We start from the raw sequence: 17,267 nt of genomic DNA on the forward strand, positions 1-17,267 counted from the left end.
GAGAAAGAGAATGACCAATTGAACTAAACTTACACTTGGAAAATTAAACTGCAGTTTTTCCATTATCATTTTTAATTCATTAAACCAGTGCCCCCCATGCCTTGTTTATTAATCTGCTCTCCCTGTGCCCATGCATATCAATTTGAAATTTGTTCCAGATGGCATTTTCCCGCTGCAAATATAAAAGACATATCGAATGTGAGTTATTGGTATCTTGACAATGTTTGTTTTTGGACATGTCTGCATGGTGCAGCCACAAGAATAGATACAAACCTAAAGCAACTCAATTCCATTCTTTCTCTCCCTTTGCATAAAATCACCTGTCACATCAGTGAGCTGGTTTCAGAAATGAAGATGGCATCAGAGCAGAAGAAATAGGGGCAGGAATCGGCCATTCAGCCTTTTGAGCCCATTCATTCCACCATTCAATGAAATCATGGCTAATCTTCTACTTCAACACTATTTTCCTGCATTATCCCTGTAACCCTTGATGTTGTTAATATGTAAAAATCTATTGGTCTCAGTCTTGAACATACTCAGTGACGAAGCCTCCACAGCCTTCTGGGGAAGAGAATTCCAAAGATTTACCACCCTTTGAGTGAAGAAATTCCTCTTCATCTATTCCTAAATGGCCAGCCCCTTAATCTGAGACTGTATCCGCTCGTTTTAGACCCAGGGTAAGCATCTGTCCTGTATCTACCCTGTCGAGCCCTGTAAGCACATTGTATGTTTGAATGATATCACCTCTCTTTCTTCTAAATTCCAGGGAATAAAGGACCAATCTATCTACCTTTCCTCATATAACAAGCCCTCCATCCGAGGAATTAATCCAGAACTGGGAGCCCTGCCTGATTTTTCCCCTCTCTCGTCCAAGGGGCCTGAGCCCAATTGTGGAGCCCCTACCACCTCCTTGGTTGAGATCAGCAAATGCAACACAGAATGGGAAGGTGAAACGTATTGACCCATATGGCTCAGGATATAGGAGGGAGTTAAAATTAACTTCCATACAAAAAGGAAAAACAAACTTCCAGTTTACATTCCAAGCGGAGCAACTTAAAAAGTAAACATTCACCGTCCAGAGCGAACTGACAGATTCTGTCCAAGGAATCTCAGTAAATACGATGGTCCATGGTCCCAGATGCACATAGCAGCCCAAGATTCAGCAGACTTTGCTAGATTTTCATCCCACACCTGTATTGACACAAAATGAAATAAATAATTTACTTCACATTATGCACCTAAATTTAAAAAAAAAAATTTAGAGTACCCAATTCATTTTTCCAATTAAGGGGCAATTTAGTGTGCTCAATCCACCTACATTGCACATCTTTGGGTTGTTGGGGCGAAACCCACGCAAACACGGGGAGAATGTGCAAACTCCACACGGACAGTGACCCAATGCCGGGATCGATCCTGGGACCTCGGCGCCATGAGACTGCAGTGCTAACCACTGCGCTACCATGCTGCCCTATTATGAACATAAAAATGAGTGCATTGATTCTTCCATCCTTCTGCTGAAATAGTTTTCATGTTTAACATTTCATTTTCCATTCTCATTTCTAGTGAAGAATCATGTACAAGAATAATTTTCCTCATTTTGATAAACATCTTTGAAATGATGATAAATTTCCACTGGCTGCTGTGTATTGCTGTGATGGAGGAAGATTGAGGAACAATTTGTTCAGGTCTATTTTCCTACTTGGATATCAGGATGCACAATGGCCCTGCATCAGGTTTAATTGAAGTGGGCAGCATTCAAATTTCTTTCTCATTCATCATCTAAATTATTTCAATTGGAAAAGAGGAGAGATCCAATGTTTTCACAGGAGTCGTTTGATGCAAACTGTGAGCAGAGAGCAGGTGGCAAATAACGGCAAATCCCAGAAGCTGTCCCTGAGGAGCAGTCTGCAGGGTTGCAAGAAGTTCTCATCCATGCCAGTATTCTCCCCCCACATCCCATGTGCTCTAATTGTGTTTACTAACCTCTTGCGTTGGACTTTATCAAAAGCTTTCTGAAAATCTGAAGTTCTGATTTCGGAATGATGGTCTGACAATATTGGTCAAGGTCAAGAAATACCAGGCATTCTGCATTTAGGCTTTCAAATATCTACGAAGTGCTGCCTGGAGAGTCAGTGATGAGGAAGACTGGGAGTAACACTAAACCTTTGATGAAGAAGCACCATCACGTGGTCTGACATTCTCAGCCACCAACCCAGTGGCTCTTATTTCAGAATGCTGGTGTAAAGGATGCTGTGATGGTATTTGGCAAATTGTTTCAAAGATGTGGAATTGTGGAGCAAAGGAGATGATGGAATGACATCTCAGGCGAACCAGAGTCTGAGTGTCCTCCCACAGATAGCTCATCAGGGACCTCCCCTTTGCCTCCTCTTCTTCCATCAACACAAAGCTTCCCCTCTCTACGTCCTATGCCCCATTTTTAAATCATGCCACAGCCCAAAAGAGCCTCCAACTATATGTTGCATACAGCACCACTCCCTTGAAAATCCAAAACGTTAGCAAAGTGCCTCCAAATAAATTAACACGGAACTTCCAATAACTTTATAGTAGAGTGGGGGTTGATCCCTGAATTCATGCTCAGCCTGGTGTGCTTAAGAGGGGATGTTAGTTGTGCCTGCATGGTCCGAAATGGTAAGTCACTGCCAAATGAGCATTGCAGGCCGTTTGATGTCAGGATCCACTTACTTGGTATGTTTTTTTGCTCACAGTCAGGCAATGCACAGAGGTAACAGGAAGTGACCCGTTGCCATGATTTCACTTCAGTGAACTCGCACCGGCGGCATTACAGAGCTGAATTTCATGTTCAATGTTTTTTTTTTTTATTTCTGGTTACATCATTCGAATCATAAAGAGCATCTTCGGAATTCACTAAAAATAGCAAACATGAGAAACGTCCCTACGGAGTTTACTGTTTCTCAAATACATGATGGCTGGAGGAAATATTCCTCCAATCTGCCTCATTTTCAAATAATAACACCAATTTGTATTTATATAGCAGCTTTTTAATATTTGTTCATGGGAATTGGGCGTCGCCGACTGGGCTAGCATTTATTGCCCATCCCTAATTGCCCTTCAAGGTGAAGTTAAGAGCCAACTGCATTGCTGTGGATCTAGACATATAGACATTGACATAGAATTTGCAGTGCAGAAGGAGGACATTCAGCCCATCAAGTCTGCACCGGCCCTTGGAAAGAGCACCCTACTTAAGCCCACACCTGCATCCTAACCCAGTAACCCCACCTAATCTTTTTGGACACTCAGGGCAATTTAGCATGTCCAGTCCACCTAACCTGCACATATTTGGACTATGGGAAGAAACCAGAGGACCCGGAGGAAACCCATGCAGACACGGTGAGAACGTGCAGACTCTGCACAGAGTGACCCAAGCCGGGAATCGAACCTGCGATTCTGGAGCTGTGAAGCAACTGTGCGAACCACTGTGCTACTGTGCCGCCCATCTGGAGTCACATGTAGGCCAGACCAGGTAAGAATGGCAGATTTTCCTCCCTAAAGGACATTAGTGAATCAAATGGTTTTTTACAACAATCGACAATGATTTCACAGTCACCATTAGACTTTTAATTCCAGACTTACATTGGATTTAAATTTCACGATCTGCAGTGGTGGGTTTTGAACCTGGATTACTAGTCCAATGTCAGTACTACAATGTCACCTTTAATAAGGACATGAGGAGTCGACATTGAGTAAAGTAAAGAATTTTTATTTTACAATGTGATATATACACTGCCCGGTAGATCCCTACCGAGTTCCTCTCTCTCCAGTCGGTGCGTCACCTTTTATACAGGTGTTAATAGAGATCCCCCACTCCTAGTGGGGGAGCTTGTACACCGCAAGGACCATGGGGAAGATAATTATTCCCACCCCGTAGGTCGCGTGCGGGATATTACCTCACCGTCTCTTCCAACAAAGGAAAATATCCCAAAGCACTCAACAGCAACATTATGAAGTAAACTATGACACAAAACCACATAAAGAGCTATTAGGACTGACGATCTAAAGCTTGGTTTTAAAGGAGGTAAGCGAGAGAGGAAGTATTAGGGACGCAATTCCAGAGTTTAAGGCAGCTGGAGGCAAGGCCACTATTATTGAACTGATTATAGTCAAACAACCAGAGTACAGTATCTTACAGGGTTGTCGGGCTGGAAGGGACTACAGAGATAGGGAGGGGACAAATCACAGGGGGAAATTAAAACAAGGATGTGAATTTAAAAATTGAATCATTGGTTAAATGAGAGCCATTACAAGTCAGCAAGCACCGAGGTGATGGGTGATTGGGAGTTGGTGTCAGTTAGAACATGGGCAGCAGGATTTTGGAATGACCCCATGTTTATGGAAGGTCAAACAAAAGAGGTGGACCTGGCGTGCATTAAAATAACCAAGTCTCGATGTAAAATATGCATGACTGAGGCACATATATACAAATTTTAGACTAATATCTAATGTACCTTCCAAACTGTCCACGACGAGATCTATCTTCACACTGAGGATATCTTCCATTGTGTTGTGTGACATTACCACCGTACAACATGGGATAGATTCAGAACAAATCTAACAGCTCAAAATTGGACACTTATCAGCAGCAGGAGATTTGTATATAACACAACTTGTAACATCATGGCCCATCACATCCCCCACTCTACCATTCCCATCAAACCAAGAGTCTTCAATGAAGAGTGAAGGAGTGCATGCCAGGGACAGCACCAAACATACTTAAAAATGTGGTGTCAACCTGGTGAAGCTGTAACACGGTGCTTGCATTCCAGACAGCTGATGCAGCATCGCCCCTGACATTCAATGGCGTTACCATCGCTCAATTCCCCCACTATCAACATTCTAGGGGGTTACCATTGACCAGAAACTGAACTGTACTAGCCATAACAATACTGTGGTTACAAGAGCAGGTCAGAGTCTGGGAATTCTGGAACAATAGCTCACGTCAACTCTCGCAAAAGCCTGTTCACCATCTACAAGGCACAAAACAGGAGTGTGATACTCTCCACTTGCCTGGATGAATGTGACTCCACACTCAAGAAGCTCAACACAATCCAGGAAAAAGCAGCCCACTTGATCAGCATGCTACCCACATTTACTCGCTCCACCACCGACCCACAATGTGTAACATATACAAGATGCTCGGCAACAAATTACCAAGGTTCCTTCAACAGTACCTTCCAAACCTCTGACTTCTACCAGCTCGAAGGACAAGGTCAGCGGATCTGTAGGAATAACACCAGCTGCAAGTTCCCCTGCAAGCCACATATCATCCTGGCTTGTAGCTATATTATTGTTCCTTAACTGCCACTGGGTCAAAAACCTGGAACTCCTTCCCTAACAGCACTGTGGTTGGTGTATTTGTACCACATGAACTGCAGTAATTCAATAAGGCGGCTCACCACCACCTTCTCAGCAGCAATTAGGGATGGGCAACAAATGTTGGCCTGGTCAGCGATATCCACATCCCATAAAGGAATAAAACATTTCTTTTGCAAGCTATATATACAAAAATAGTAAAATTGATACATGTATCATGCATTCCAGGGTCCTATAAATATTCTTATTATGGATAATACTGTTTTAAGTTATTTATACTTACCTGTTAGATTTCTATGTAACAGCACTGTAATAAAATTCCCTTGGGGAAAGATTATTTGCATAGCAGACTTATATTGTTTCCCTGCAGACAGACAGCACTGCTGCAGTCCATTACCTGTGCAGCCCATCTCCCCTCTGCCTTCTCATTGTTAATATGCCTAAAGAAGACCTTTAGATTCCCTTTTATGTTCATAACTTCACTGCTGTGGGGGGCCTGAGAAAATACACCCTTTTTGTTGTCTTAACCAAAGCAAATGTTCTTGCATTACAAACTGGAACATGGGTTCCTGACCTTTAACTGCCATTCCTCAAAGTTAGAGAAGTTCATTCATTATTAGGATGGGGTAGCCGATGCTGTTCAGGCCTGGAATAGCCTACTTGAAAGAGTGCTGGAAATAGATTCAATAGGAACTTTTAAAAGACAATTAAACATATACTTGAAGAGGACTTATTTTCAGAGTTCTAGGGGAAAATTCTAAGATCTAAATCGGATAGTTCCTCCAAGAGCTGGCTTGGGTATGAATAGCCACATGGCCTCTTTCTGGGCGGCAAGATTCTATGATTCTCGGCACCACACGTGCGAACATAGCCATTGGGGGGACTATGCATTTTTTTCTTCCTGGATCAGACTTGAATCATTTGAACTTAGACAAGGGAAACAAGCAAATTAGATTCAACCAAGCACCATTCAACGGTAATGGAAAAGTCTGACATCCTATTCACAGCTTCAAATTTACAGTGCCAAAGTCAGTAGCTAAAAACAGAGGATGGGTGGAATCCAAAAGAGGGTGTGTTAACTCTGTCTGCCAATGTCGATTTGGCCATAGAGTATTCCTGTGAGTCAGACGAAAACCCTGGAAAGTTCACAACCACACTAGTAATTGTACACTTGGCCTCAAAGGTTCTTGTCAGGCCATGGATTCGTATTCCTGAAGATCTGTTCCTTGTCAGTCAGTCATCTGAAAGTCACACTTCCTCCCTTTCCAAAATCTTGAATTTGGAAAAACTAATACCTTACCTCACGGTACTACTGTGGGTATCCTTTGAAAATACATCCATATGTTGTCTTAACCAACGCAAATGTTTCTTGTGTTACTAACTGGAACATGGGTTCCTGACCTTTAACTCCAGCTGAGGCTCAAAGTCAGAGAAGTTCATTCATTATTAGGATTGTGTAGCCCATGCTGCTGTCAAAGTTGCATTTTGAATTTTCAAACACATCCACACTAAATGCTTGTTTAACATTTACCTACACATCACTTGAAGTTTTGGTCTAACTGGGAGTGGTGGCCCATATCCTGAAGTCCCTTTTCTTGTAGTCACCTTCCTTGGTCTATTGCCTGTAGTGTATACTGATGCATAAAGACATATTCATAAAGGACATTCACAGAGAAAATAGTTGCAGATACACAGATCTCTTTGAATGCTTAACAGCAGTGTTCAGCCAAATGTGAGAACCTCAAACAACTTTTTCTCTGCCATAGAGAAACACATGAGCAACCTGCATTCACAAACTCTTACATGTAGTCTTTGCTGCAAAATTATTAAAAATCTATTAAGAAACATAAGTTTGCTCCTGAAGTCGCTGAGCAATTGGAAAAGCACTCCCACCATCTACCTGGTATGTTGGTTCAAAACTGGGCAGATGCTGAAGTAGGTGATGGTCCAGTGCTCCATCCCATTTCTTACTACTTGTCCAGCTAAACAATACTGGAAACTGGATGATGGTGAATTTCTGCAGGCGTTCTCCAGATTGTACAACTCAACTTCAGCGAGTGCCACAGAAATCCCCGCTGGGAAATTTAACCCCTTTATTTATTTTTCCTGTTTTAAGATCTCTCTCTCTTTCTCTCACTCTCTGCCACTCATAGTCATCTTTCACTCCTCTTCCTTCCCAGCAAAGGACTTTATCGTTCAACAATATATCTCTCACTCTGTTCCTGAACAAGTCCTCTTCTGATAGAGTCATAGATGTTTAGAGCATGGATGCAGGCTCTTCGGCCCAGCTTGTCAATGCCATCCATATCACTAAGCTAGTCCCACTTGCGCACATTTGGCCCGTATACCTCTATACCCAGCCTGCCCATGTAACTGTCTAACTGCTTTTTAAAGAAAAAATTGTACCCACCTCTACCACTGCCTCTGGCACTCCTTTGCAGATGCTCATCACCCGCTGTGTGAAACAAATTTCCCTCTGGTCTCTTTTGCATCTCTCCCCTCTCACTTTAAACCCTCTAGTTCTAGACTCCTCTACCTTTGGGAAAATATGTCAACTATCTACCTTATCTATGCTCTTCATTATTTTATAGACCTTTATAAGATCACCCCTAAGCCTCTTACGCTCCAGGGAAAAAAGTACCAGCCTAACCAACCTCTCCTTACAACACAGACCATGAAGTCCTGGTGGCATCCTCATAAATCTCTTCTGCACTCTTTCTAGTTTAACAATGTCCTTCCTAAAGTAGGTTAACCAGAACTGAGCACAGTATTCCATCTGTGGTTTTATCAATGTCTTGTACAACTTCAACAAGACGTCCTAACTCCTGTATTCAATATTCTGACCAATAAAACCTAGCATACTGAATACCTTCTTCACCACCCTATCCACTTGCGACTCCACCTTCAACCCTCTCTCGAATCCAGCCTCTCCCCTCTTTCCCAACCAGTGAAGGGGGCTATTAAGTTATCTTTAATAACATCAAATAGGGTTTCTCTCAACATCTCTCTTTGCTACAGGGCCTTTCTTTATCTTTAATGGGTGTGAGGTGGGAAAAAAGGAATGCATTCTGTTCCTTTTTCACAAGTGCTCTTCTGTCTCTTCCTTGTCTCTCCACCCTACATCTGCTCCCAGCTCTTGCTCAGCAAGGTCTCCCTTCCTTCCCTCATTAAAGCTTACTTTTGTCTTTTCTCCCTGCAGAAAGAAATCTTTCCTCCTCTCTGACAACACGATGCCTTTAGCTGTCCCTCTCCACCCTGCTCCCCCCCCCTTAACAGATTATCTCTCATTCTCTTTAACCATTTGGCAATATCATCTAATTTTTCTTTAATCACGCTCTGAAGTGCCATTTGTCTCTCTCTAAACTCTCAACAAAAGAAAAAAACACATGTGCCTTCAAGCCTAAACTCATATTTTAACCATTGAGTCATTGAAATACAAAGAATTATCTGAGCTCTTTCACCAAATTATTTTCTAAAGCATCATTAAACTTTTCTTGCTGTATCTGGCACTAAATATTTGTAATGGAACTGAACCTTAAATGCGCCAGTCTATGTTTTTAAATGCTCTAATTACATTTTAGGGAATAACCCTGAAAATTGACTCAATTGGAACAATCCAAGTTAACAAAAAATTGCGTCCCTGGAATTTATTTTACACACACTTTTATTTTCTTGATTGCATCAGATTTGGGAGTCGGCCACACAGCTGCTCTGCAGACAACAGCCATGGGGTATACGCATGTCTATAGATCAAATCAGGTCATGTTGGGTTTCAGAGGGGTAAAAAAGTTGAGACTTGGCAGCTCAGGAACACACTGAATGATTGCAGTCAGGAAGCTGTTGAGACACAGGTCAGTTATAGACCTTGGGTTGGAGAGAGTGAAAACAACAAGGGTGGAAAAGAAGCGCACTGGAAACTCTGGGTGGCCTATTATGTTTTTAAAGGCAAATGTTAGTAGATAGTTTTATGGGGAAGGTAAAGTTTGTGAAGAGGCTGCTGCTGAGGAAGCAAGACACAGCAATGATTGTGAGACTCGGTGATCAGTGCTCAGTGTCATTTTTGGGGATTTTTTTTATCAGTCCTGTAATTCTTCACACCAAGGAAAAGTAGAGGAAGAATGGAGTTTCTGAGAGGAAATTAAGCAGCTATTTCATGTGTAACCTTACAGTTTCATACTTCCAAAGGGAAACTTTGCTTCCCATTCGTAGAAATTGTAATCTTAGAACTATTGACGGCAGTGAAGGAAGCTATTTGGCCCATTGTGTCTGTGTCATCTCCTCTTTCATCACACTGAACTTTGTTCTCTTCCAGACAATCAAGCCTACTCAACTTTTTATTATCTGCTTCTATTCTTACATTGACTGTAATTATGTTGACCCTTATTTTTCCTGCTTTTCTTACTTTTTTTGATGTTCCTTCCTGTTCTCTCACAGTTTTCCCTTTCCCCTCTCATAATATATTTTTTATTTTAACAGCCTTCTGCTTCAATTTTAAAAGCTCCTGATCTCTCTCTGGACTCTCTTAAGCCTAAAACCTCTCCCATTCCTATCATAACAGTGTTAAATCCCCCCGTCACTGCTCCGATTACCTTCTCCATAAAGACAATGCTGCCATTTCTTTTCAGATGAAGAAATCTCCCTTCAGCATAGCCTTGCCCTTTTTCACAAGTGGTCCAATGCCCCATACCAGCCTCCTGCAACAGCCCAGAAGCCTCACACATCGGTCTTCTTGAACTTCATCTCTCTAAACTGCGCACTGAAAAAGCAAAATATTGTGGATGCTGGAAATCTTAAATAAAAACAGAAAATGCTAGAAAAACTCAGTACGTTTACTGTGGAAAGAGAGAAACAGAGATAACGCCTTTAGTATGCATGAATTTTCTTCAGAGCTAAAAAAAAGAAGTCATTTGGACTTGTAACATTAACTTTGTTTTTCTTTCTCCACAGATGCTGCCAGATGGACTGTTAATGTAGTCACTTTCTTTGCCAAAATATTTTTCCACTCCTCCTTAGAGATCCTTCATCCAAGCGTCAAGGTACTATTCAGGGCCCTTGATCACCAACTGCAAGGAAGTTGATGCTCCACATATAGAATCCTCCACAGGTACCATTCTCCTATTTTAGTAATCGATATGCCTTTGACTCCCTTGGCTATACTATTACTACACTGTATCATAATGCCACTCAGAACTATGACTTTCTCAGTACTTGCCATGGCCCGGCATACCCCCCACTCTATCATTACACCACTTGGAGGAAGTACTGAGGGTGGCAAGGGCACAGAATATACTCTGGGAAGGGGACTTCAATATCCATTAGTAGGAGTCACCACCGCACAGTCCTGGTGGAGACAAAGTCCCGTCTTCCTATTAAGTATACCGTACAACGTGTTGGGTGGCATTGTGCTAAATGGGACAGATTCAGAACAGATCTAGCAACTCAAGACAGGGCATCCATGAGGCCATCAGGAGCAGCAGAACTGTACTCAACCACAATTTGTAACCCCATGGTCTGGCATATCCCCCACTCTACCGTTACCACCAAGCCAGTAGATCAACCCTGGTTCAATGAAGAGCGCAGGAGCGCATGCCAAGAGCAGCACCAGGCATTTCGAAAAATGAGGTGTCAACCTGGTAAAGCCACAACACAGGACTACATGCATGCTAAACAACATCAGCAGCAAGTTAGAGACAGAGCTGAGCAATCCCACAACCAACGGATCAGATCTAAGCTCTGCAGTCCTGTCACACCCGAGCCAAGCTGTTCTAGTACAGGTACAACACTGGCATCTACCCAGCAATGTGAAAAATTACTCAGGTATGTCCTGATTACAAAAAGCAGGATAAATACAACTCAGCAAATCTCTGCCATTTCACTCCAACTTTAATCATCATAAAGTAATGGAAGGGGTCATTAACATTAAATGTGACACTTAATTAACAATAACCTGCTCACTGACACTCAATTTGGGTTCCGCCAGGGTCACTCAGCTCCTAACCTCAAAACAGCCTTGGATCAAATATGACGTCTGTAGTAGAGACATTGGTGCAAGAGGTGCACTCCATGGTGGGGGATGTCCGCCCCATGGTTCAACTCGTGACCTCTATGTCTGAGGGCATGTGTGCCATCATGCAGGTTTCAAATGGGCAGCACGATGGCACAGTGGTTAACTGTGCCTCACAGTGCCAGGGACCCGGGTTCAATTCTGGCCTTGAGTGACTGTGGAATTTGCACTTTCTCCCTGTGTCTGTGTGGGTTTCCTACCGGTGCTCCTGTTTCCTCCCACAGTCCAAAGATATGCAGGTTAGGTGGATTGGACATGCTAAATTGCCACTTAGTGTAACCTGAAAGTAGGCACGGATCCTCAAGGTCCATGCCCCTCAGGGAACACCCGCCAAGGCCATCTCAGGCAACAGGGCAAAGAAGGCAGCGGGTCCTCTAAACCTCAACTGTGGCTATTGGGGATACACCTCAACATAGCAGGAGGGTGATGAAGAGTATGAAACTACAGGCAGCTATTGGGCATGGGTGAACCTCGGCACGAATAGAGATAAGTCACCATTGTATTTAAAATCACGTTGTTCACCCATACAGATACTCTACACTGTCATATCATGGTGCCATGCTCTGCAAACCCCCCAGGCACACTCGGCACTTCATTCCTGTGAAGTGTGAGAATGGCAGCGTTAAGTCTCTCCCACCTCCCACTGATGATGCAGTAAAGACATGGTGCTGCTGGCACACCTCCCCACCCCAGACTCACTCCTCCAACCCCTCATTCATGGAAGGTTAAACCACGCACCTCCCCCACCCCACCCCTGCCCCCTTACCCCACCCCTGCTCCCTTGCCCCTCCCCCCCCCCCCACGATCTCTGTCAGGCAAGAGTCAGACATACCACTGAGGATGAGAGGAGCATCGCTTTGTCCTTACTGCAAGTCATCATTATTGCAGCGTCCTGCCAATCACTTTGACCTTGCGATAACCTCCCGCAGGCACTTCAGTAATGAATGGATATCAGATACCATGATGGGAGAGATCTTCACAATCTAGTCCTGGGCATCGCCAAATCGAGAGTAAATGAGGGCGTTTCTGGTCCTACACCCCATCATCCTTTTTCTTCCTCCCCAGCAGGTTGCTCCTCACTGCCCTCCTCGACATTCCCCTCAGCTGAGGAGATGTTCCACTCCTCCATGTCCTCTTGGTCCAGCTGCTCTCCCTGCTGCAATGCCAGGTTGTGCAGAGCGCAGGAGACCACTATGATGCAGGACACCCCCTTTGGACCTGTATTGGAGGACTCCCCCTGACTGGTGCAGCCACCAGGACTGCATTCTGAGCAGTCCAATCACCTGCTCCACTGGCGCGCACATGAACGCATGAACGTCATGATAGCAATCAAGTCTCAGCGGGTGTTTGTGGCCTCCGCACTGGCATTATCAGCCTCCTCCTGGTGGGTAAACTTTGTTCCCAAGGAGTCATCCCTCCAGCTGCTGCCCTCATTCAAAATGGTTCGGACCTGTGGGCACTGTAAGATGTAATTATCATGGATACTTTCCGGAATGGGCACATTCCATCCCATTCCCAAGGGGCTGGTTTAGCACAGTGGGCTAAATCGCTGGCTTGTGATGCAGAACACAGCCAACAGCGTGGGTTCAATTCCCGTACCGGCCTCCCCGATCAGGCGCTGGAATGTGGCGACTAGGGGCTTTCCACAGTAACTTCATTGAAGCCTACTTGTGACAATAAGTGATTATTATTATTATTCTCAACCTGCATAAGGCGCATCCAGTGGTCACTGACAATCTACACGTTGAGGGACTGGAATTCCTTGTGGTTCAAAAATGGCACCCAAGGCCATCAGGGGGAGTGCAAAGCTATGTGGGTTTAGTCGATGACACCTTGCACCAGGGGCATGCCTGCTATGTGCGCAAAGCTTATGGCCCTGGCGTCCTGGCTCGGCTGATTCCGGTCCAAGGTGATGTACATGTGAACCCTCGCAAATAGCAGGTCTGTGACCTCCCTTACGCACTTGTGCACAGCTGACTGAGATATGCAGCACAGGTTGCTGGTGCAGCCCTGAAACAAGTTGCTGGCATAGAGGTGCAGAGAGGCAGTGACTTTCAGGGCCACAGGCAATGGGTGACCTTCCAGCCCATGTGGTGCCAACTCTTGTACTGCTTGGCACAGGTGGTCCACCATTCCCTGGAACAGATGCAGTCTACTTCAGCACTGGATCAATGACATCTGGAGGTAGGAAGTTCTATGCTGGAATACCGTTGGCCAGTAGTGTCTCCTCCGAGGCTCTGACATCACTGATTCTGCTCCTGGTAGATCAACAGTCCCTGCCTCCCCTTCCTCTGAGGGCGCTGTTCCTGGCCACGTGCAGCAGCACATTGATGTCGCTGCTGCTGGTTGATTGCAATCAATAGAACTACAAACTCAACTGGCTGCATGAAGCTCCAGAGTCATAAACTGAAGAGAACATCACAGTGGGCAATAAGAAGTCCTAACAATGTCCTAAACCATAGCCCTCCCAATATCTGAGGCATCCACCCATATGAACCCCCTATGTGAATGCCTTACCATTAAGCCTCACCCCCTCCCCTGTCACACATTAACCACTTCCCCACAGTTGTCCCTCTCAACTCCACCTGAATGAAGCGCTTCAACCCATGAGAGCCTCAGCGGTTTGCGTGCCTCCTCCATGGGTGAGCAGTGAGGGCAGTTGAGTGCATTCAATGAATCTGCATTCTAACCTCATAGAGAAACAAGACACTACCCCCGGCATCACTTGAATGATATGACTGATGAGCAATTTCACCATACACCTTGCATTAGGGGCCATATCTGTGGCACCTCTGTGTTACGTAGCCTTGGCATTCAATGCTTGGGGGCTAGGCTTCCAGAGGGCTAAAAGTTGGATGCCAATCAGTGGCACACTCATGCATTGCAATGCTGACTAAAGTGACACAATTGACTTATCAAGGAAGGGTCAGCGAGCTGATTAGGCAACTAACACCTCCTTGTGGCAGGCGAGGCAACCTAATGCATGTGAAGATTGCAATTAACATGTCAACGTCATCCTTAGAGGGCACCCTGAATCCCCAGCTCTGATGGACTGTGGATTAAACGAACATTCCAATTTGAACAGCCAGCCACCCAGACTCTAATCCCTGACAGCCTGGCCTCCATAACTAGTGGCCTTGAGCTTCCGTATAGCTCTTTCTCTCTGGCTTCACAGTGCTGCCTGAGTGTTGGGGCTTCATTCTCACTGCAGTCTTCCTCCCCCTATGTGAGGGTCTTCAGGCCTCATGAGGCTGGAAAACATCCCTTGTCAGAGTTTCCCACTCTGTCCATTCAGTCTGGCCTCTCACGGGACCCCACCCAAGAACCTCACAGTTGCCCCCAGTGCTGACCCTATGGATTCACCTGCTCCTATCACTTTCCAGCTTCCACTCTGGAAGGGCAATCCCTCAGCGGGTTATAGCGCCACAGGTCCAGCACGAAGGACACATGAAGCACTGCCTGCATACCAGCCGGCGGACCCCTTTAAGCCTAGAGACTCACAGACATGACAAGCCACTAAGGCATGTAAGTGACCTCACACTCTGAGATGCCGATACTGAACCATCCAACCCCACCCCCACTCCTTGATCCCAAGTTGCACTTATCTGGGTCCTATATGTCCCCTCCGCTTCCCTCTGTGTGACTGGCACTCTGGATGGTAATGTGACCCGAGGGCTGACCTTCGATATCCCCTCTGGAGGTGAGATCTCCAGGTTCTCATTTTCATACAGCTGTTGTAAATTGTGCCAGCAAACAATAAATATTCATTGAAGGGAGGAAGTCTCGGTCGGAGGGCTCACTAATTATATTACAATGTATTAAAATGAGCTTCCTGGTCTTCTGAGGCATTTTTATTGTTACACCAACGATAAGGAGCCTGGCAAATTAGAAAATGTGATTTCGCCGATGAGAATTGCATATTTCGATGCTCACCAAATTTCCCACCCGCATTGCCATTCTCGTTGATAGCTAACATGGGCTCAAAATCTCCATTGTGCAAACAGTCAGAATGCAGCATAGGGTGGGGTTTTCTGGCTGTTTATGCTGGCACGGGTGTTACGGTCCTGCCGGCCGTGCCACCCCCGCCACGGGTTTCCCGGCACCAAAGGGAAACCCCGGTGACAACAGTGGGACCAGAAGATCCTGCCATAGGTCATTGGCAAACTGTCCTCCCCGCTGCAGAACACACCGCGGAAGGTTTTAAAATAAATTTAGAGTACTCAATTCTTTTACTTTTCCGATTACGGGGCAATTTAGTGTGGTCAATCCACCTACCCTGCACATCTTTGGATTGTGGGGGTGAGACCCACACAAATACGGGGAGAATGTGCAAACTCCACACAAACAGTGACCCGGGGCTGGGATCGAACCCGAGTCCTTGGTGCCATGAGGCAGTAGTGCTAACCACTGTGCCACCGTGCCGCCTCTATTACTGTTGAAGTTAACAACAATTTTGTATCGATGAGCAAAGCAGTTTATAACTTAGTTTTCCTAATGAAGAATCAGCAATTATCATCCTGCATGGTGTAGGGCTCAATGTTTATTGATACTGCAGAATTAACTATTTGAGCCTCTATCATTCAGTAGTTATTGCCTTCCTTGGAGTTTTGTCCTATCTGGTCTTTTCCTTGTTTCTCGGAACTATTCTACTCAATCACATATAGAGCCTGTTTTTGCTACCCTGCGTAAACATTTGAATCTCTGCGAGAAATGGTTCTAAATGATGCTGATGAAAGGCTGACATCCTTTTTATCATCCGTTTGTTGGTGATCTGTAACCTGTTAAAGCTGCAAACCAGCTGCAGTTGAGTGGACATCATCAGCAATGCCACGGTGCTTAGAAACTGTCAACCAATCCAATCAAACCAAGTAACATGCATTTCACAGTTACTACTTTCAGTGCTCATTGTACGTAACATTTCCATTGGCTTGTTTTCAACTGGCATAGTTAAAGATTGTCATTTTCAGACTATAAGCTGATATTACGATGGTGACATGAGCACAGGACATTTCTCTGTCCATGATATTAACCTGTTTACTTTAAGTGAGTTGATATCTCAATTAAAATTGCGGCCAGAGAAATATCAATAAACATTCATCCAACAATAGCACCAACAGTTATTCCTACCTTTATACTACTAACTATGGGAAGAACAAGTCTGTTCCAGTAAGTAAACTTTGAAAAACCAGTGCTAGATGTCGAATAAAGAGGCGAGAAACAAAATATAGAATTGGCATTCTCCTTAAGAGTAGGCCTTGCTTAGAGGAGGTCTTGTAGCACAGTGGGTAGTGCCCTACGTTTGAGTCAGAGGTTCTGGGTCAGGTCCCACCACAGGATGTGATGGTCACAGAAGATGCATTCATAATGTGACCAAACGGGTTGATTATCATCCTGCAGATCCTTCAGATACAAGATTGTACAGTGTTGTACAACTTGACAAACTCAGTACAGCATTTGAAGACAAACCGTTCATTCCTAACCACTGTCACCAGCACTTTGTACATAATGTATCACTTCCTTTTCTCACAATGCTCATCCAAGTTGGGAATACTGACACTGGGGTGAGTTGATTTTGAATCAATCTTTGTTTTGTGTCAAACGGCTGCAAATACTAATTCCAAAACTGAGAAATTGTGAAAGTTTAATTTTATGTGCGTTTATCCAAAGTCAGTAACGCATGTGCACAAATGCATATATCCATCTGTCACATTTTTCAGTTTACCGACAAGCCAGTGTCAGGGTCAGGATGTAATGGAATGATCTTTATGACCTTTGGTACGATCCGAGAATCCACTCGTCCCAGGTCCTCTGAGAACTTTTGTTTCTCTCTCTTTTCCCGAACTTCTAACTATAG

General features: G+C 44.5%; 1 protein-coding gene across 1 annotated transcript in view; it reads right to left on the bottom strand.

The window, feature by feature from the left end:
- Positions 1 to 17,267, bottom strand: part of LOC140385410 (peptidase inhibitor 15-like) — a 46,765-nt gene that overhangs the window by 16,254 nt on the left and 13,244 nt on the right. Inside the window, exon 3 of the mRNA XM_072467533.1 lies at positions 1,073 to 1,191. Within this exon, the coding sequence (XP_072323634.1) occupies positions 1,073 to 1,191 (119 nt within the window). The remainder of the gene's footprint in view (positions 1 to 1,072; positions 1,192 to 17,267) is intronic.

The sequence above is a fragment of the Scyliorhinus torazame genome, chromosome 11 (assembly GCF_047496885.1).
Source record: "Scyliorhinus torazame isolate Kashiwa2021f chromosome 11, sScyTor2.1, whole genome shotgun sequence".
NCBI classification, from domain to species: domain Eukaryota; kingdom Metazoa; phylum Chordata; class Chondrichthyes; order Carcharhiniformes; family Scyliorhinidae; genus Scyliorhinus; species Scyliorhinus torazame.